Here is a 22,147-nt window from a genome sequence, read left to right on the forward strand (position 1 = left end):
ATAAAAAAAAGCAGCCTCTGAGCATTTTGAGAATCTGTACAGAGAGGATATCAGAGCAGACCATAATCTCAGCCTCTTAGATGCTGTTCCTAAGATCATCTCACCCAAAATCAATCAGGCTCTGGAAGGCATAATCACACCCAAAGAAGTCAAGGAGGCTCTATTCGCCATGGATCCGGATAAAGCCCCGGGCCCGGACGGTTTCACCCCTAGATTCTTACAAACATGTTGGCAGATTATTGAGAAGGAATTCATCAAAATGATCCAGAAATCACAGAACTGTCAGAAGATTGGAGGCTGCACTAATTCGGCATTCCTAGCTCTCATCCCTAAGGAAAAGGGGGCAAACACCTTCAGCAGATTCCGCCCAATTTCTCTATGCAACATCGGGTACAAAGTGATCACCAAAGTGATAGCAAACAAGCTGAAAAGATTCCTCCCCAAAATCATTCCGGACAATCAAGGGGGATTCATCAAAGGCAGACAGCTAGTAGACAATTTCGTGCTGGTCCAGGAGGCAATCCATTCCAGTCAGCATCGTAAGGAAAGAGGTATGGTCATCAAACTCGACCTATCGAATGCATTTGATCGTGTTAATCATAAATTTTTGTTTGATGTAATGCTTAAAATGGGATTTGGGCAAAGCTTTATAAAGTGGATAAAAGCCTGTATTGCGGAGCCCTGGATTGCTCCTCTAGTGAATGGAAGGGCCGCTGAATTTTTCAAAGCTACTAGAGGGCTGAGGCAGGGGTGCCCTCTTTCACCCCTCCTCTTTGTCATTCAAGCCTCTGTTCTTAGTTTTTATCTGAACAAAAAGCAGCAGGATCATGTTATTAACGGATTGTGCATTGCAAGAGGAGTGAAGCGCATCAATCATGCACTCTTCGCTGACGATACTCTTCTCCTGGGAGCTGCAACTCTTCAATCAGCCATCAAATTCAAAGCAGTATTGGATGACTTCTGTCGAATCTCAGGCAGTGAGCTAAACAAGGGAAATGCCAGATCTTTTGTTGGAATACTCCTGCTTCCACTGCATCCTCCATAGCTAGATGTTTGGGATTTTCTGCCTCCAATAGTTGGTCCTCTTTCAAGTATCTTGGGCTGCCAGTCTTCAACAAGAAAGTGACAAGCAAAGACTGGAATCCCCTCATAGATAAATTCAAATCGAAGATGAATTCCTGGGGTTCCTCTTGGCTTAACATCGCTGGCAAAGCTGTGCTCATCAAAGCGGTCCTCAACAGCCTTCCGATCTTCAGATTTGCGGTCCTTCTGGCTCCAGTGGGAACTATAAAAAAAATGGATGAATTAATCAGGGGATTTTTTTGGAGAGGAGGCAAGCATAATGACAAGAAATTCTCTCTAATCAACTGGGATACAGTCACAAAACCTTATCTTGAAGGAGGATTAAATCTCAAAGATCTGTTTGCCAAAAACCTTGCTATGGGAGCCAAACTAGCATGGAAAATTATCGCCCCGAATCCTAGCTGGGCTCAGATTGCGCTTTGGAAAAAGTATTTTAGAGGCCCAAGGCTCCGGTGCTTAGACCACCCCAAAGAATCAACCAGATCGCATCTCAGCATTCTCCTTAGCAAAATCGCGCCGATGATTAACAGCTGTGCCCATTGGATTCCCGGTAATGGTAAGAAAACGCAGGTTTGGAAGGACAAAATAATGAATCGCCCCCCTTTGGTAGACGCAGGCAATTTTACAGCGCTCAGAAATTGGATGGAGGCAGCGCACATACACACGCTGTGGGATCTGTCAGAATGGACAGAGAATTACTGGACGGGCTGGAAGCGGTTGCCAGTGCCCAGCGATCTGGAAAATGAATGGACTAACTTCAAAGCTCATCTCCATGGATTGGCTCCCCTCCACGCCAACAGAAAGGATGCAAGAGGCTGGGAAAACAGTCGCTCTGGTTACACAGTCAAACAGGGTTACTACAAGTTCTTAGAGCGTCCAAACGTCCCTCCCAACCCAGCTCCCTGGGCAGGGATATGGAACTTCCCGTCCATACCAAAAATCGACCATTTTTGCTGGATTGTTAGCCACCAAAAAATTCTTACCGAGGACAGACTTCAAATCAGAGGATTTAAGGGACCATCCAGATGTGTCATGTGTAAATCAAATTTTGAAACCGCTCTCCATATAATGATCGAGTGTAATTTCACTAAATCTGTTTGGCAAGATCTGCTGGACAATTGGCATCTTGATTTTAATTTCCCCACTTCAGTTCAAGAGCTGTTTGCAGGTTGGATGGACAGATACCCAGGTGCTCAACCAAAGAACAAAAAGATCAGAGCAGCATGGAGCGCTTTGCCAAAATTCACTAGTTGGCAGATCTGGCTAGAAAGGAACAGGAGGATTTTTCGAGACAAAGCTCAGGATCACAGAATAGTAGCTAATACAGTGAAGTCCCAACTAAGTGAGTGGTTGGAAGGCATAGATGACGATTCAAACCTCAGCCAACAGGACAGAGAGCTGGGAACAGCCTTCAAGATTAACTTCCATAAACCAAGAAGGCCACCTCCAGAACTGGAAGTTTGGCAAATCAGAAAAACTGAGATTGAATTCCAGGAATGGCTGTCCAAACAATTAATTCCTTCTCTCTTTTTTGATGGAGCAGCTAAAGGGAACCCTGGGAAAGCTGGGGCAGGTGGTCACATTATCATGCCAGGCAATATTTCTTCTCATAACTTTGCCTGGGGGCTTGGTCATACATCAAGCATGCAAGCCGAGGCTCTCGCCCTCTTGCAAGGGGTAATCTTCCTCAAGGAGCTGGGAATTCGGGAAGCAAACATTCTCGGCGATTCCCAAGTTATTATAAGAGCTGTGGTGACCAACTCCAACCCCTCTGATCTGCATCTAGCAAGGCTTCTCTACAGAATCAAAAGTATCTCGAAATCGCTTCGCTTGACATACTTTCATGTCTTAAGAGCAAACAACAAAGCAGCAGACGCCCAAGCAAATATTGCTGCCCACCTAGAAGCTGGAACTGTCCTCAGAAACGAAGATTCTCTGTGGTCTCCTATCCCATGAAAAAATATGTTTCACTGTTTATTATTAAATCAGTTTGTCTGCATTTTCCATCTAGGACAATTAGCATTCAAAGTTTATTTTGAAAAATGTAAAAAGAGGAAAAGGATAAGAGAAAATGCCATTCCCCTTCTGGCAGAACAGCATGTTGGAAAGCGCTCCTCATTTTGTAACAGAATTTGTGGCCATTGGCCAAGCAGATAATGAAACACCATAACCGTTTTTGTTAAAAAAAAAACTTTAAAGTAAAACATTAACCAAAAATCAATTTGGGGGATGAAAAGCCATCACTCCTCATCGATGAATCTGACCTCTTTAAAGAAGTATTTGAAAAGAAATAAATGGGTCACTTAGGCTCTTTGTCTAACTTACAAAGACCTCTCCCACTTCCAAAGCTTAAATGTTCCCAGTCTTTATGATTAACCAATGTGGAATTGAATATGTGCTTGAAATAAGGTGTATGCTTATGTTTATGGTTGATTGTTTATGTGTTTTAAGTCTATTTGATTGAACTGATATAACAGCAACTAAAGTGGCAGACAAAATGTAGCAATAAAACAACACACATAAGACAACAATTTAATGAGGAGTTCATCCAAAACTCTTGGGCTACATCTCCTTGAGCTCTAATCAACTCAACTAGACTCTCTAGGATTATGGCAGCAATCTTCTTACAAGCTCTCTGGCTCAAGTTCATGGTTTAACACAGAAACAATGGGTTTAGAATGCCATTCTGTCCCCGGCTCTGAAGCTCTCGGCCTTCTTGCTCTGGCTTTGGCTCTTAGGCTCTCGCGCTAGCTCTTAGGCTCTCGGCTCTTTGGCTCTAGCTTCTCAGCTGTCTCTCGGCCTCTGCGTGCCTCTGTGATCCGCTTGATCTCCAAGCGATCCTCGACAACCTTCCAGCGACCTTGTTGCAGCTTTGTTGCCTGTCAATCGCACTCTCAGGCTTTCTCGCCCCTTCAGCTCTCTGCACTGCCTTCTTATGCCTCTCAATCGTGCTCTCAGACTCAGCAAGCCCTCTGTCTCTGTCATTGAACAACTTTTAAGCCTATTGGCGCTTGTCTGTTCGTTTCAGCTCTCTAGCTCTCTAGCTCCCAGTCGTCGTCCCTTCATCTTCCTTCTGGAGCGTTTAACAATCATTGCTAATGTCCCAAGGTATGGTGGCCACCTGTTTTGCAACGGAAAAGGCCACTAGCGCGTTGAAATCCCAAAGATATCATTTCTCTATTTACACAAAGAAATACACCGGAAACGCTGAAAAATTTGCATAAACGCCTTTTATCGGACTTGAAAATCCCTTAAATCCGCTCTATAACCATATCGGGTCCGCCTTTGGCTATTGTCGTAATCTCCATTGTCGATCTGGGTGTTCTCCGATCCAACGGTCATCATGCAATTTCGGGCGGCTTAGGAGTACGAAGGTTACCTGCCCAAAAAGGCGGTTTTCCTCTCTCCTCTGCCAACCACGAGTCGACCAGTCTATGGAATCGAGCGGAGCAAGCCCAAAACCATTTACCGCTTGAGGCCTACTCGAAATCCGCCTTTACGGAACTCAAAATCTATGCAATCGGGCTTAGAATTCCCCTTCGGGTCCGTAATATCGCTTCGGGCGTCGTTCCTTTGTATTTTGGTTTTTACACCGAAAAACGTTAATACACAGAAAAATCTGAATTTCCGAATTTCAAAAATTATAGAATCCTGCCTTATATTCCATCAAGTCTGCCTTTTAAATCGCTATCGCATGTCGCAAATGCCCGTTCCGTGGTTTTCCCTTTGTATTTGAAAAATACATTAAAACCTTTGAAAATCCAACAAAGGGCTTTATGGTGGACTTTAAATACCTATGCAGCGGAATCCATAACCCTTTCGGGTCCAGTCGCATCGCATCGATGCATATGTGTGTGTGTGTGTGTGTGTGTGTGTGTGTGTGTGTAGCCCCGCTCCGTCGTATGACTCTGACGCGATATTGCGATGCAATTGATCGCAATCGTGTATCGCATGGGCTCGGGGTCTTTCCATATGGTATCGTCGATTGCAATCCGCCGATATCAGCGATCACGATATCGCATCAACCCGGTCCTTTCCTTATGTTTCATGCCCTTGCTGATGCCAATCCGTCGATCGGTGATCTTAGTGTCGCATCGGCCCGGGTCTTTTGCTCATATTATATGCCTATGCCCGCCTCTAACCCGATATGTCGGGGATCGACGATCGAGGGTGCTTCCCCTTTCCGCTTAAGTCCGCCTTGGACCTCCTCTGATGCGATTTTCTTCATAAAGCCTTTTAGGCCATTTTTTTGAAGATTTGCCTCTTTTTCCAAATAAGCAAGGGCATCTTCTTTCTGCCATAACTTTTGCATCCTAAGTCCATTTTTGCCCATTCAAGTTGCAGTAGATTCAGAATGAGACGATCTCTGCAATGGGGCTAATTCCAGGAACTTCCTTGGACTTTCATTTTTCCTCTGTGAGGAACACTTAGACTTAGGAGTCTATCCAAAATCCATTTTGGATCATTTTTTCACACAGTGGGAAAACCTATATAAGTCAATTGTCAAACTAGTAGTGAGGACAACCATTATTGTTTGTTATTTGTGAATACAAGCTCACTCATCTCCATTATTCAAGAAAAACCACACCACTTGGAATTACTAGTTAGTGGTTCGTAAGGGGTAAGCTTTCACTCCTGCTAGATACCTCTGAGTCCTGGATTTTTAACATGTTTCCTTAAGTCAAAAGAAAACAAACTCTTGGAAAAAAAAATTAAAACATACTCCAAATCCATTTATTAACATATACCATAACTAAATAGTCTTTTTTTTAATATAATTTTCAAAAACGCATATTATTTTATGTATTACTTTGTTCCTCTTTTGGGTTATACAACACCCTATCCCTAACTACTCTACTCTACTCCACAAGTGAGCCTAAGCCACAACCTTTACCAGTTAGAGCTAGAATTGTAGGCAAAGAGACTTCAGTTTTTGCTAAATGAGTTGTTTGTGAATTAAAAAATGCATATTATTTTATGTATTACTTTCTTCTTCTTTTGGTTTAGTACCCTATGCCTAACTACTCTACTCTACTCCACAAGTGAGCCTAAGCCACAACCTGTACTAGTTAGAGCTAGAATTGTAGGCATAGAGACTTCAATTTTTGTTGAATGAGTTGTTTGTGAACGGGCACTTCCAAATTCAAAATTGTGCGAGGAACTACATTGATGGTTCCAAAGTTAGTAATCTCCTTAAAACCACATTTTTTGTTGTTTTGAGAACTACTATGAAAGTTCCAGAGTTGGTGTTGGTTGAGACCTTAAGTTCTCCCACATTTTTGTATCGTTTGTGTTTTTCTTTTGAAAACCATCGTCTTTGGTTTTTGGTCATCCTTTGAAACCATTTTTTAGAGACATTCAGCTTTTTTAGCTCTCATTCTCTTTTATACATCCTTTGGATTAAGGGAGAATGTTAGACACATAATCCTTGGAATTAAGTTTGAGTTAGTGTGTATTATGGTAATTAGTTGTTAAGTGTCCAAAAAGACCTGAAAATCGAATCAACACTTTCTTTATGTATTTACATGTACATATGTTCATCATTCTGTGAGATCAATTGTTAATATACAGTTGAATTTGGTTTCCAATTTTGTTGCCTTACAATCTTCAATGTAATAAGACACAATTGAATGATACCCCCTAAAGTCAACTTGTCCTTTATATTTTTTCCAAGACTTTTAAACCATATACTTATCTTTAATACTTCCATAAAACTTCACTAATATGAGAATAATTACAATATTTTTATAATTAGAAAAAATAATTTTATCCCCTTTGTAAAAATAAGAATAATGAAGTTTTAAATTCAAGACTTGAGAAAGTTCAACTTAACAACTAAATTAATTTTAGAAAAACAAACAACTAAATTTATTACATCGTAAGGCATTTCCCTTTGAGAAGAACTCTTTCAATTACCACTTTGCACTCTTCTCTGCCATCAGATACATTTTAGACGATTGAAAGTTCTCCCACCCTTAGATCTCACTTTTTTAATTGTCAACCAAATCTTGATTTGTGTAAGTGTTCAACTTGTTGATCTTTAAAATAATAATTATAACCTATGAACATCGCTCCTCCATGGCGGGTTTCAGCAAAGAAAAGAAACAACGAGAACACAAATATGTATAGATATGTTCTTATAAGCACGCAAGCAGAATGATGGAGTTCATTAATGGCAAACGAGGCAGAATCATGGAGTTTACTAATCGATTTCTTCGAGAGAGAAAGATATAGTTCATATTTAGGACGTAATTTTTGTTTAGAAATAAGTACAAATATTCTGAGATTTCGGTGCCAGATAAGCTCTGTAGTATAAGTTATATAACGTTCTTTTCCATGTATTGAGATGCTTTGCTCTTAGAATATGTTGATATTCGTGATAATCAAATGATCATTCCAAAAAGCTAACTTTCAAATATTTTCAAAGTAAGATAGGATGGCTTATATAATATTGTTTATTCGACTACAATACTACTAACTACGAGTGTAATTGGAAAACCAACCTGCGAATATCGGGAGATGAAAAACAAGGTATTTCAGATGAGGGCCTTTGTTGATTACTGGCCTCTGGTGTTGTTGTTTATTAGCAATCTCCTCACATTTGCCTACAATGCCGGGATGTGAAACAATCACGGAATTTCAGGTTAAAACATGTGAGTTTTAAATTTTTTGAGAATTTAGATTTATGTGATTTGAATTGAGTTGATTTTTGTTTCAAAATGTATCACATTAAAAAAATGCAATCATTAAAATGGCTTCCAATGCCAAGTTGCTAGCCATGTCGAGCGATACCTATTGCCCAATACATAACTTGGAATCTATATGTATCGATGTCTTTAAATTTGCTATCAATGTCGCTGTCGTTGTGATCGTCGTTGGTGTTAGGTGTGTTCGCTATCGCTTACTGCACTTGCTCTACGAGCCTGGATTTTCCACTCGATTCTCCCATGGGGATTACGATCCAACCATCTTGTTTAATTTAGTCCATCCCTTCTTGCTCAAAATCTTGCTGCGAGCTTTCAATTTGATCTCAAAGGAGGAGTGGAGACCCTGACTCTTATTTCTTATCCATAGATAGATCTTTATACTTCATTTTCAATGAATGTGTCTGCCCATTGGACGAATCTTACTCTCCATTCAACAGATAGGATGCCAACATGCTTTAGCCCTTCAAGAAATTTAGGACGAAGGGCTCACCTAATGTCAGAAAGGTGAGGGCAGTCAATGCCATCTTGCTAACAGATTAGATAGTTAGGCATGCCAAAGAGCGCTTCCTTATATTCTGCCCAATTATAATCAATAGGAAGGCAGGCTGGTAATGAAAGAAATAGTAAAGAAAGGACTTCCCCTTGATCAAATATGAATTAGAGACATTGTAACACTTTTAGAGTTATTGGATCAACATATTGGATCCCGGTAGCCTATTTCAACTATGGGATTAGCGAAGTCAAGTGGACTGGCCAAGTAGTATTCAAGCCCACCCAGTCTAGCATCGCAACATGTAATCAAGTAGATAATAAAGACCTGGCATGAGGGGAAGTAATGTCCCAGGGATAAACAATCTTCTCAACGATAGTCAATTCCCAGGAGTAAGCCAAATATTAGGGGAGAAGAAGAATCTCCATCTCTTCTCGAACTCTAAGAGGGCCGTTATGAAAGGCTCTTGCGGGGGAATACTTCGTTACAGTTAGTTTGTGAAAAGTGAAATGTATATATATGTGATTATCATATTATATCAAATTGATAGAGAATATCACGTAGATATGTGATTCAGGTTAAACGTAGATATGCAACATGTAGATCCACAAGTTGTTAGGTTAATCGATGCACCTTTACACTGGGAACTACTCTAGTTCCCTTTGGCCTATCTGAAAATTACAAATATGTAATTTGAATTGAGTTGATTTTTTTTTTCTGGATTTGTATCCTTTTTTTAAATATTATTTCACAGTTTGCTTACACAATCACTTGATAATAAAATATTATATTTCATGAAATTTCAATTTTAAACCTCCCCTTAATTAAAAACGTTATTTCTCATTTTTTAATTTTTTAATAAAACAAAATGAAAATAAATTTATATTGTTATAATTTACATTAACTAGATGGTCTCCTTTCATACCTATAGTTTTATAGGTTCTTGGGTATACTACAAGGAAGTGGTCAACTCTAATTTAAATGATAAAAAGTATTTTTGAGTTTTTATTAGCAAAAAAAAATCAACAATGCTAAACTAAAATTCAACCTCCGTTGGCTTCATAGTGCAAGTGTGCATTGGATAATTCTCAAAACATCTTGGGATGCAAAAATTTGTCATCAATACACTAACATGCAAACCAACTTCTATGAATTTCATAGTGAAATTGTGCATTGGACAATTCTCAAAACATCTTAGGATGCAAAAATCTATCATCAATACACTCAAATGAAAACTCAATTTCAAAATACATGTTATTATGACTTCTCTTAATGCTTTTCTAAACATACAAATAAATTCTAAAAATATCAAAGTAATATCTTATATCTTCTTACATGTTTCCAATTAATATTAATAATCATTATAGCCCACGGGGGTTTGGATTGACAGTGAATGTGTGTTCTGTTAAGGCACTCCTTGTGATAGGTCACTGGTTCAAATCCCCATGGGTACTTAGATTAGTCTTACCGAGGAAAAATAAATAAATAAAATACAAATACAAATACAAATATTAATAATCATTATCATCCTTGAGTAATTGGAAGCACAAAATTTATTAGTACATTGAAGGTGTTTTTCACAATTAGTCTGAGAGATGTCAACATGAACTTGACACTCAGTGACTTTAAAAATATTCATGAAAAAAATATATTTAAATATCCACTTCCATTAAAATAATTTTATATCAATCTAAAAAAAATTGTTAAATAATAGCAATCAGTGACTTTAAAATATTCATGAAAAAAATATATTCCAATATCCACTTCCATTAAAATAATTTTATATCAAATTTATAAATATATATATATATATATATTAAATAATGACATTTAATGACTTTCAAAATATTCATGAAAAAATATATTTCAATATCTACTTCCATTAAAATAATTTTATATCAATTTAAAAAAAAAAAAAATTGTTAAATAATAAATAGAAACTTTTATATTTTAATGTTAACAGTGAATACAAATATAAATAATAATTTCTATTTAAATTCTGGTGAGAATGATAATAATTATTTTTCCCACTAACACAAAATAAACCCAAATCCTGTTAATAAAATTTGAACTTTATCAGGAAATTGGATGTATGAAAGAGCTGAAATATATTCAAACAAGCATTTACTATACAATGCTCTGCCTTTTGCATTACTTTTCCTCATAATGAAATTGAGATTCTCTAAATAGCTGCAATTAAGATTTCAGAATGTTTTTAGGAAGATAATTTGAACAAACATCAAAATTATAAGGCACGTACCATGAATACTAGGACTCTCATTTGATTTGAATGGTTACTAGAATTACCAAAAGGCATATATCAAGGTTATTTTCTCTCAATTTTAAGGTGATAATGCATTCCTCCGTATCATATATATTTTAAATGTTTTTTGGTTAATTTATTTTTAAATTCATTTTATTTTTTTTATTTTTTATTAATATAATTAAAATATATATATCATCGTATTTGTTTTGTTATTGATTTGTTACTCGAAACCAGGCTACTACCATAGAAGGAGAGTCTTCAAATTTATTATCAACCTATATACCATCTTTCAATAGAAGAGTCTTCAAATTTATTATTAACATATATACTATCTTTCAATAAAATAAGAAGTCTCAAGTTTATGACCAAACCTAAAAACAACATAATCTAATTAGATTATTATTATTGTTTGCATTCTTGTTCCATATATCACCCAAAAAAACCATAAACAAGAAAGTGAGCCATATAATGGTACTAGATTATTATTGTTTGCATTCTTCCATATATCATAAATATATATATATACATATATAACAAAAAAGTGAGCCATGTTAAGGTGGATAGTGACTCAATGTCCTCTTTAAAGATTGTGAAGTTCAATTCTACTATTGTTTTTTAGGATAGTCACATTTTCATCTCATGTTTTTGTAGAATTTTATTTATGTATAATTTAATTTTTAGTTGTGTTAAATTAACACTTTTTTCATAATTGTTTTCAATTGATAATAGATTTCAATTGGATTGGTCAATATCTTGTGTTTCAAGCCTTTGGATTCCAAAGGCTAACAATTTTTCCAATTTCTTAATCCAATATGAAATGACTTTGGATGCCAACCTCCTCTTTTTGCTAATAAATTTTAATTCTAATTTTCAAAGGGATCACAAAAGTTTAGTGAGTTGCAAAGCTCTAAGTTATTGCTTGGACTTTAGGAGAAAGAATGGATTGACCATCGTATGTAATGTGCCTCATTACTTCATTAAGTATTATTACCAAAATAAAAAAGAATAAAAATAAAAATTGTAATATTTAAGTATATATTATTGTCAATATCGCAATTATAGATTTCATTTTTTCACTTTATTCACCAAGGTTACTTTGAGTATCTATGTATGTTCCAACTTTTTTTAGGTTATATGATTGTATGTATATAACACAGAGTTTTTCCCTAATCTCATTAGGATTTACTTATAAGTAAGATGGATGACCACCACCATGTTCAACACATGACACACCGAAAGGCAATGCAAGGTCTTAACATTAGAGTACCAACGTGACTTTGTATTTTCTTAAAAAAAAGAGGTAAATTTATTGAACCGGCATGAAGGTTTTAAAATAAGTCTTATCTACCATTCTACCATGTAACATATATTATGTGCAAAGTTTTACAATCTCAATTCTGATATTTTAATCATGCACTCGAGACTATTTGGCCAATATTCCAAGGCCACAATTAGCCTACCCACGTGTTTGTCATAATATTCACGGTCTGCACGCTCCCTCCTTGATCTAATAGTGGGAAATTAGGTGTCGAGTGGTTAGGGTAACTAAATCTCAAACATTTGAAAATTTCAAATAATTCAAGGAAATGGTAGGTAACAAAAGTGGTCATCATAAAGTGTTAAGAACAAAAAAAAGGTGAGTATGAAATGACTTTCATACCTTATGTAAGAAGGATGGGTTTATAAGAGAATTCATAACAAGGTACACACTTTAGCAAAATGTTCTATATGAAAGAAAAAATTATACAATTATGAATGTGATTGGAAGCATGTTAAAGGGGAAACTATATCAAATGATTATTGGGGACAAAAAGTATATTCCTTTATTTAGTTTTGAATGGATGTCCCATTAAAGCTGTGAAGAAAAAAGTCCCATGGGAAGTAGGGGTAGGCATGAGTTGCAGTGTAACACACTTTAGGGCATTTAGCTATTTGACATGTGCTCATGTGACTAAAGAGTTGAGAAGAAAGATATATCACAAAAGTGAAAAGTGTATCTTTCTTGGGTATAGTGATCATTCTAAGACATATAAGTTGTATAATGTGAATATAAACAAGCTCATAATCAGTAGGGATGTCAAATTGAAAGAAAATGAAGCATGGGATGGATGTATTGAAAAAGACTAAATGTTTGGAGCAACAATATGTCAAGCAAAAGGTAAAGCAAAGAAACAAATTGTAAAAGGATGACAAGGCTCATAAATCTAATAATCAATGCTAAGAACTCCCATAGGAACTCCAAAAAACACTATTAAGAACATTCATGTACTCTAGTATCCCAATCTACACCCACATCTCAACCAAGTAGTGAATCTTATACTATAATTGTTTCCTTAAAGTATACAAAAGGTTTAATGGAAATCTATGAAGAACTAGTTGTGCATTTAAATTTTGCATTATTTACTTGTCAACCAAAACGTTTTGAAGAGAGAATTAAAGAAAAAAATTATGTCAAAGAAATGGATGAATAGATGGATTTGATAGAGAAGAATGATACACATGATGTACTAGAATTACTAGAAGATAAAGATTGTATTCGTGTAAAATGGATTTTCAACTTAATGGTAAAGAAGTAGAGAAGTACAAGTTTATATTGTTAGGAGAATATTTTGCAAAACACTATGAAGTAGATTATGGTGAGAACTTTCCAACAAATTCAAGGTTAGATATCACTAGAGATAGCATAGCCATGACAACTCAAAACATGTTGAAAGTTAATTAGTTTCATGTAAAGTTGGAAATATTAATGGTATTTTTGAATAACGAGCTTATCTTGAACAACGACCATGATATGTGATAATTGGATATAAAGATAAGGTGTATAGGTTGAAGAAATATCTCTATGGACTTAAACAATCTCCTAGAGCTTGGTATATTAGGATTGATTGATATCTCATCCATAATGGATTTGGTAGTTGTAATACTGGACCTACATTGTACATAAAGGTTATCACATGGTTTAGGTTCAAGTTCGAGTTTGGCAATGATTAGGTTTGGTTCATGTTTAAACTTTTTGATGAGGTTCATTATATAACATAAAAAATGTTATCACTAACATGGAAATTGCAAAGATAGATTATAAGTTTGAGTTGTAAAATGAGGTTATGAGTTTTCATCTATGGACTTGGTCAATCACTATGAGGTTCGACGAGGATTCGTTGAACCTCAAAAAAAAATTTAAGGTTCACCAATATTCAAACTTGAAGGTTTAAATTCATCAAACCTTATGACATAGATTAAAGGTTATTAAGTGAGGTAAAATTATAATTGCTTATTTATATGTTGATGACACAATCTTTACAAAAAATATATCAATAAATCAACTATAAAACAAGAATTGAAATGATTTAGGGTTAATAAGACATTTTCTTAATATTGAAGTCATTCAATCAATTTTAAGTCTTTTTTATGTTTTGTGCAAGGTATTCCATGGATGTGGTGAAGAAGTTAAAGATGACAAATCATAAATAACAAACTTCAGTTGCAATATTGTAAATTTTAGACCAAAAGTTATGAATAATTGGGATATATTGAAGATTTTACACCAAACTCATTTTTATCTAATACATGGTGATGTTTGAAATTTGTGAGGTTGTCATGCAAACTTAGATTTGGAAAAGTAACCATCATATTATTCATGAATTAAATTTATTTTATTTACTAGTATTTTTACAAAGTATATCAAATATTTGTTCTTAGAACTTGAAAGACCATTTTTGAAGATTAAGGCAATCTATGTCAAAAAGATAATAGAATTTCTCAATTCAGCATAATTAGTGATTTCTCTTTGTCTTCTAGTTTTGAATGGTATTTCATTTACTATATTTTTTATATGACACGATTCTTGTGAAATTTATGCCTTGCATCGTTTCCTTTGCAACATCTAGTACAATTACTATTTCAAAAAAACCAAACTTATGTACATTTTATAATCAATAGAGACCCATGCTCAATCTCCCTATCCATGTGGCATCTCCAATACAATAAAACAACATGCATATAACTGCCCAATTGATTAAACTTTTAAATTAAATGTGAATAAATATATATATTTATTTTATATTTTATAATTAATCCACCCACAAAAGAAAATATATATATATATATATAACCTTGAAAATATATATATATATATATATAATGGTTATATATATATATAAAACCATGATTCATTATGAAAATTAGAAAAATGGTTAATTATAAAAATTATAAGCCAATTCATACTCCCCAGAAAAGGGGAAAATATATATATATATATATGACTCGCGAAAAAATTATATTATAATTAATTAATTTAGAAAAGAAAAGAAAAAAAAAAATATATATATATATATATATAATAAAAAATATATATATATATAATGGTTATATATATATATAAAACCATGATTCATTATGAAAATTAGAAAAATGGTTAATTATAAAAATTATAAGCCAATTCATACTCCCCAGAAAAGGGGAAAATATATATATATATATGACTCGCGAAAAAATTATAATTAATTAACCTAGAAAAGAAAAAAAAAAAAAAAATATATATATATATATATATATATATATATATAATAATAATAAATTATGGAAATTAGAAAATTGGTTAAACTCGTGAAAAAAATCAAAATCCAAATAGTAGACACATTGTCATGATCCACCAAATAGTAGACACATTGTCATGATCCACCATTATTCTTCCAACAAAATTAACCCATGAGTTACCATCCTACTGGAATTGGCAAATTGTCATAATCCACCATTATTCTTTCAACAAACTTAACTCATTAGTTACCATCTTAATTATAGAATTAAATCAAAATCTAGATAATAAGTTACCATCCTAATTATAGAATTAAATCAAAATCTAGATAATAGACACATTGTCATAATCCACCATTATTCTTCCAACAAAATTAACCCATTAGTTACCGTCCTATTTTTGGAATTGGCAAATTGTCATAATCCACCATTATTCTTTCAACAAACTTAACTCATTAGTTACCATCCTAATTATAGAATTGGCAAATTCTAATTGGAAAAGTTTCTCTTCGCTTGAGTCCTTTCTTTCTGTTTTCTTATCATTTTCCTGTTTTCTTATCATTTTCCTGTTTTCTTATAACTCATTAGTTACCATCCTAATTATAGAATTGGCAAATTCTAATTGGAAAAGTTTCTCTTCGCTCGAGTCCTTTCTTTCTGTTTTCTTATCATTTTTCTGTTTCTTATCATTTTCCTGTTTTTCTTAGTGCAACATTTTCTTGTGATTTCCAGTTTTTCTTCCTGTACTGCTCTGCCCTGGTCTCTTTATTCATCTTGGTATTATTCAGGCAAGGCTTAAATTTTATTTTATTCATCTTGGTATTATTCAGGCAAGGCTTAAATTTTATTTTATTTTGTGGGGAAGTGATGGGTAAGAAACGCCTTTCTGCAGAGCATTGAAAGACTTTTGTTCTGACCTGATCTCTTTATCCATCCCTTTTTCATAAATAAGGCAGGGCTTTATTGTCAAACTTTTTTTTTGGTGGGAGGTGCGAGAGTAACATCTTTCTACAGCATTGAAAGAATTGTGTTGTAATCTTTTCTAGAAAGGAGATGTAAAATTACAATGAGCTTCGTACCAGTAATGCAAATTGTTGTGATCTACTCCAGTGTTTTTGCTCCTAGAAAGTAGGAATGATCATGGTATGGTTGTCTGTATCACGTATTTCAATTCATAAACTGTTTTAAGTACGAGTTTGTCTGTACCACTTATTTCGTCCCATAAAATAAAATGTTGTGTTTAACCATGCATAAATTAAAGTAACGTTCACATGTGTTCTGTGACATGGATTAATCACTTCTCACAAATCTTTATCTCAATGTGATTGTTGACTAATAAAATCGGTCATTTAACTAGGTGTGCAGTCATGGAATGAGCATGGTTAATTATATGATGATTCGAACTATTTAAAGATTGTGTTATTGATAGCCCTGGTATGGCACTCTGATATTGGATTGTATAAAGATTGTGTTATTGACAACCCTGGTATGGCACTCCGATATTGGATTGTATCTGTGCATGATAAACATTTAAATGTAAAATTTGATTTGATTTAATATTAATGTCGATGTTAGTGTTCACAAGAATCTTCTTTTCTTACGATAGCTGAAACACTCATGCCAACAAAGTCTGTGAAATTTAATTTTGGCAAAATCATCTTTTGAACTTACTACCCAAACACAAACCTGTATATGGGATCTGTGGAAATAAGACTTAAATAAGATGAGAATAAACCCTTCAAGGGATACATGACGGGCAAATAAAGCCATTGCACCTTTTTGGTTCCCTCCATGACATGCTCAACAATACAAGCAAAAGAAGACCATGCAACTAACTAAGAGCCTCTCTGCTCAATGCAATGCAGACAACGCAGAGGAAAGAGCAGTTAGCTTTCACCTTCCTCCTCAATCTTAGGGGCCAAGTAAAACCTAATATAACCCATCTCTGCAATTTTGTATTCAACAACAACTGGCAACTCCGATGACATGCTAATGGTCACTGTGTTAGACAGCGGAGTTGCCTTGGTGAACGAGTTCATGTACCTCAGTGCAAATGTAAGTGACACAGGCTCTTGCATCTCAATAATTGTTGCTTCATCCGGCTGCAAAAAAACATTAGGGAAAAATTAACATAAAGAGCTTCAGCATTATGTTTGTTTAGACCATGAATGAGTGCCATTGTTAAAACTTTATCATGGCTCAAAGAGAAAACCTGGTGCATTCTATACCCCAAGTACTGTGCATTAAATCTAAACAGTAAATTACATTCATTGAATATTGAAACCATCCACAGAGCTATCTAATCCAGAGCCTCGCAGACTCATCTATGAATACAAGAACATAGGTAATCCAGCGTTTAGCACAGGGAGTTATCTAATACAGGGTTTAGAGCAAACGATCTAAACAAATTGTTCACCATGTAATCCATTTAAAAACACCGGGATCTATCTAATCGAGGGCTTATAAGACCCATCTAATTCGTCGAGAAGCACAGAGACTTCTCCAATACAGAGCTTAGAGCAAACAATATAAACAAAAAAATTTGGTCGCCCTGTAATTCATTTAAAAACACGAGGACCTAGGCTTAGAACATCACATCTGATCAAGTCAGGCACACTAATCCAAGGTTAAGCAAACCCATCTAAAAAAAATAGGGACCCATCTAATCCATCTAAAAACATAGAGGCCGCTCTAACCATTATAGGTACAGGAACCTATGTAGTCCATGTTTAGGACAGGCTCGTAAAAAAAATAGGGACCCATCTAATCCATCTAAAAACATAGAGGCCGCTCTAACCATTATAGGTACAGGAACCTATGTAGTCCATGTTTAGCACAGGCTCGTATGAAAAAATGGGGAGATATCTAACCCATCTAAAAAAATTGGGGACTGACCTGTAAAAAATATAGCAACCTACCAAACCTGGATTTAGGATAGACCCATGTTAACTAAATTGGGACTGTAATTCAGGATTTAGCAGGGCCCCATCTAAAAAATCAGGGGCCTGTACAATCAAGTGTTTAGCACAAACCCATCGAAAACTACAGGCACTATCCAGTACTTAGCACAGGCCCATTTTAAAAAACGACCTACCTAACCTAGAGTTTAGCCCGGATCCATCTAAACAACCAGGGTCTGTAATGTGTCTTGAGATTTTAAGATGCATACATCAACTGGCCAGCTATCAAATATTAGAATTCAAACATAAAGGAAACCTTAAGGTTGACAACTTCCAACTGGAACTGAATATCAAAGCTATGGGTTTGTGCTAACTTCATAAAGCATTGAAAATTATGAAATAACACGTGAAGCTTACCTTATCAACAGAAGGGTTTTGCCTACACACAATGTTAGCACTACCAATATCTCCCCTGGTTGAGAACTTCACTCCTTCCTTGCTCACAGAGATCACAACTGCAAGCAACACAATATGCAAGGGGAACATTATTGAATAAAACACATAACTGCATTGACAACCATTACACTAACAGAGTACTAAGATGAAATCAACCACATTAAGAAATATCTAGGTGCCTATAGTCAGGTTGGGACTGGAATCAGCCAAACTGTGCATGTGTAATAGCACATTGATGCATTTGACATGACATACCCATATAGGCCCCAGGTTAATATGCATATGGCCTGGGCCTAGATTGGTTCATGTTACTCAAGTATGATATGCACCTGATCCCACTTTACATGGATTTTATCCTTATAGTAGCATGGATATGCCAAGCCCATCCCATTTTCTCAAGACCTGGCATTACCTTGGTTAGGTTATGGCTCAGCAGAACCAGTGGATTCACTCCAACCGACATTAACTGGCCTAGGTTCAAATACCAGGCCAAACAAAACGAGAGCTTTATGTTCAAAAACTCAGTAGCATGATTGTCACTCACCAGTGTCCCCAATGGAGCTGAGATCCTTGCAGATGCGAGCAAATTCTTGAGATGGCATCCTCACAATGGCATGGTACTCTGACTCTGGAATGCCCAAATGCTCGCTGTCAATGTCCATTAACTTCATTTCGAAGTCGGAAATCTTGTCCTGGTCTGAACCCACAGAAAAACAAAACCCATCAATTATAAAACCTAAAAGGAAAACGAAAGATTGAATGATTGAAAAAAAAAATGACACACTAGGTATATTGAGGTCGTTTCAACTTACTGGGGCTTTCGAACATGAAGGTAACGGTGTCGCCTCCATCGTCGGCCTTGATGGTGATGATGTCATCGTTGCCGGCGCACTTGAGCATCTTGGCCATGTTATTGAGGTTCATCCCCATGGACATGTTGCGGTCGCAGCGATAGTGCTCGAAGCCCTCAGATCTGAGCAACAGGGAAACGAGGGCAACGTGGCTCGAGTCCATGGCCTGCAGGGAGAAGCCCGTGGCCGAGCAATCGAAGTTAGCATCGGTGACGAGGTCCTTGATGGACTCCAGCACCTTCTTCAGAAGACTCCCCTGCACAAGCCTTAGTTCCAACATCGTTACAGTGAAAACAAACTCTGAGAGAAGAGGACTCTTTCCCTTGTGACAGAGCTCGAGAGAAACGTAATTCGTTCCGAGAGCAGAAAGATGGGTTGCGAGTGAGTGTGGATGTGTGTTTGTAGACTGAAATGGCGGGAACTCTGCTCTGTTTTCCCGCCAGAATGAAAGCATTACACCATATTTGACCAGGGCATCTACCAAAGACAAATGCCAACCAAGTACTCTGTGTCTGTGGATAGGTGGGGATATTGGAGGAGGCCCGCTATTTTTGGTGAATTCTATGCATACACCTCATTCATTCAAACCACATGGCGGAGCGGAAGCATGCCTTTTCCCTCTGAACAAAAAAGTAAATTTGAAAATGAATTCATTTTCAATTTTTTGGGAAGGCGGTAAACCAGGTGTTGTTGAGTTGCCAAGAACGTGTAGGTAGGTATTAGTTTTATGGGAGGGAGATAGCTAGGTTTAAATTTTGAGGGAGGGTAAACAAGTATAATGTAAGTATGAAAATTTTATTAACAAGTTAAATAGTGATAATGAAATTGCTAATCTTCTTAACTTTTTATTATTAAGTATAATGATTATGGTATTGCAATTTTTTTAAACAAATGAAATTATGTGTAGTCAATACTAACAATTCATGTCAATATTAATAGAAACTTAGACATTGAGAGACACATTCCCATATGGGGTCTCATTCCAAGGGAACACCTACCAACTGTTCTCATCACAGCCTATCAATGAATCTCGTCATAACCTATCAATGAATCTCATCATAACGGGCCAAATTTAATTATTGGACTTATATTAATGGTACTAAAGTTTAACTATAAATAAGATAACATGTTAGGTCATATATACAACTTACAAGTTTAACTTTTGTAGAAAAACAATCAAATATAATATATTTATATGTGGACATATCTATACTTTTTATTTTTATTATTACATATAGTTTTCATGACTTTAGGATTGTCTTTTAATTTTTCACTTAAGTATATGTTAATATTTGAAGAAATTTAAACTCTCTAAACTTGGAGTGTCTCTTTTTTCTTAAGTCATTAGTCCTCGTTTCATTGATTTGTAAGGTTTTTATTTAGAAAAATGAATGCTTTTGTTTTTTTATTTACTAGTATTTGTATGACTTGCGGGATTTGCTTATAGACTAAGAAACTGCAACTTAGGGACATCTAAGATATCAAAAGGATCTTGGGGTATCTAAGATATCAAAGAGACCTAGGGACATAGAAGCTAGCAAAATCACCCAGGTCGCACTCGGCCTGGGTTACACTAACCCCTTAATCACATGTGGTGTTGACCACACTAAACCTTAACATGGTTGATATTTTCTTGTCTCCTCCCAACTTCAAAAAGCTAACCTTGACCTTCCAATAGCACTAGTGAGATTTGACTAATGACATAAAGTACATGGGGGTGGTCTTTCACCCACTTATGCATACATGGGTTACAAGGTCCCATTAATATAATCTCTTTGGGTATAACCCCTCATTTTTCACTACTAAAGCTAACCCTTTTCACTCTTAAAACTAACCCTCTTAATGAAGAAAAATAAATTTATCTTTACATTAATGAAAAAATTGTTCTTGACTCATCGTTTGAATGTTTTTTTCACTAGTCCAAAGTTAAGTTTTTTAACCAAGAGAGGGCTTATTCATAAAGTTTATCAAAAATTATTCTTTATTCTATTTCTTTGGAAATTAATTTTTAACCTTAACAACGTTTTTGAAAACCTCAATTTTCATAGTGTTCAGCACAATCTCAAACTCAAATTTTTTATTGTTGCAATGCCATTACAAAACTCGGTTTTTAAGCATTGTATAGCAATTTTTTAGCTCACTCTATGGCTTTGCAACACTTTCTTCAAATTTGCTTAGTGGTCTCGTGGAATACCTTAAAAACTTTAATATCCTCACTCTGTAATGCCTTTTAAATAAAAATCAGGTGAGTTCTGAAAATGGCTTGATGAAATTTTCAAAATCTATTGTAAACCTTTGAGAAATCAGTCACCTTCTAACTTCGTTGCGGCGTATCTTTAAAGTCCACTGTCGAATGAGTTTTCAAAACCTGCCACAAAGTTTCGAACTCTAAACTTTCTTCTAAAAAACTTGTCTTTCTTTCTCTTCTTTGAAAACCTAAAAGCCTATGCAAGTTCTTGTGGATTCTACCAAGTATGTGATGGTCTTGGAATATGTAAGATGCGAGTACATGTTTATTACCAAAAAAAATTGAAAAACAGATATAAAAGGCAATATGTTTGCACATGTGATAATTTCCTTGCACAAGTATTTAAGTTGCTTTTCTGCAAACTTGCTCCTATATTGACAAAGGAAGTAATGTAGATACTTAGTAGTATTGAATATTATATCTTCAAGAATATTGTAGTTATTTGAGAACTTATGGAACTACTGCACCACCACTCCTCTTGGAAAACATATTCTATATAGGTCATTAGTGGCAAGATAACTTATTGAACTATATTATATGGTCTCAAAGCAATATTAATGAAGTTGATTAATGAAAGACAAGTGTAGATCATTTATCCCATATAACATGTACA

The 22,147-nt window shown here is 35.3% G+C and overlaps 1 protein-coding gene across 1 annotated transcript; it reads right to left on the minus strand.

The window, feature by feature from the left end:
* Positions 1 to 16,779: 16,779 nt before the first annotated feature.
* Positions 16,780 to 19,717, minus strand: LOC149267249 (DNA sliding clamp PCNA). The gene is made up of 4 exons (XM_089432040.1): positions 19,248 to 19,717; positions 18,980 to 19,132; positions 18,397 to 18,494; positions 16,780 to 17,181 (listed from the first exon to the last, which is right to left on the minus strand). The coding sequence occupies exons 1-4, from the start codon at positions 19,564 to 19,566 to the stop codon at positions 16,966 to 16,968; spliced, it is 786 nt and encodes a 261-aa protein (XP_089288166.1). The 5' UTR covers positions 19,567 to 19,717; the 3' UTR covers positions 16,780 to 16,965.
* Positions 19,718 to 22,147: the final 2,430 nt, after the last annotated feature.

Source organism: Pinus tabuliformis, chromosome 6 (assembly GCF_031772625.1).
Source record: "Pinus tabuliformis cultivar Carrire ecotype Pingquan chromosome 6, CPIR1, whole genome shotgun sequence".
Lineage (NCBI taxonomy): Eukaryota > Viridiplantae > Streptophyta > Pinopsida > Pinales > Pinaceae > Pinus > Pinus tabuliformis.

What these genes read in the sequence shown, in the direction of transcription:
- LOC149267249 (XM_089432040.1), bottom strand. Translation starts at nt 19,566, where the DNA reads ATGTTGGAACTAAGGCTTGTGCAGGGGAGTCTTCTGAAGAAGGTGCTG. An exon ending in CTTCATGTTCGAAAGCCCCA is followed by an intron (nt 19,133 to 19,247) that starts GTAAGTTGAAAC and finishes CTGTGGGTTCAG; the next exon opens with ACCAGGACAAGATTTCCGAC. An exon ending in CAGCTCCATTGGGGACACTG is followed by an intron (nt 18,495 to 18,979) that starts GTGAGTGACAAT and finishes TGTTGCTTGCAG; the next exon opens with TTGTGATCTCTGTGAGCAAG.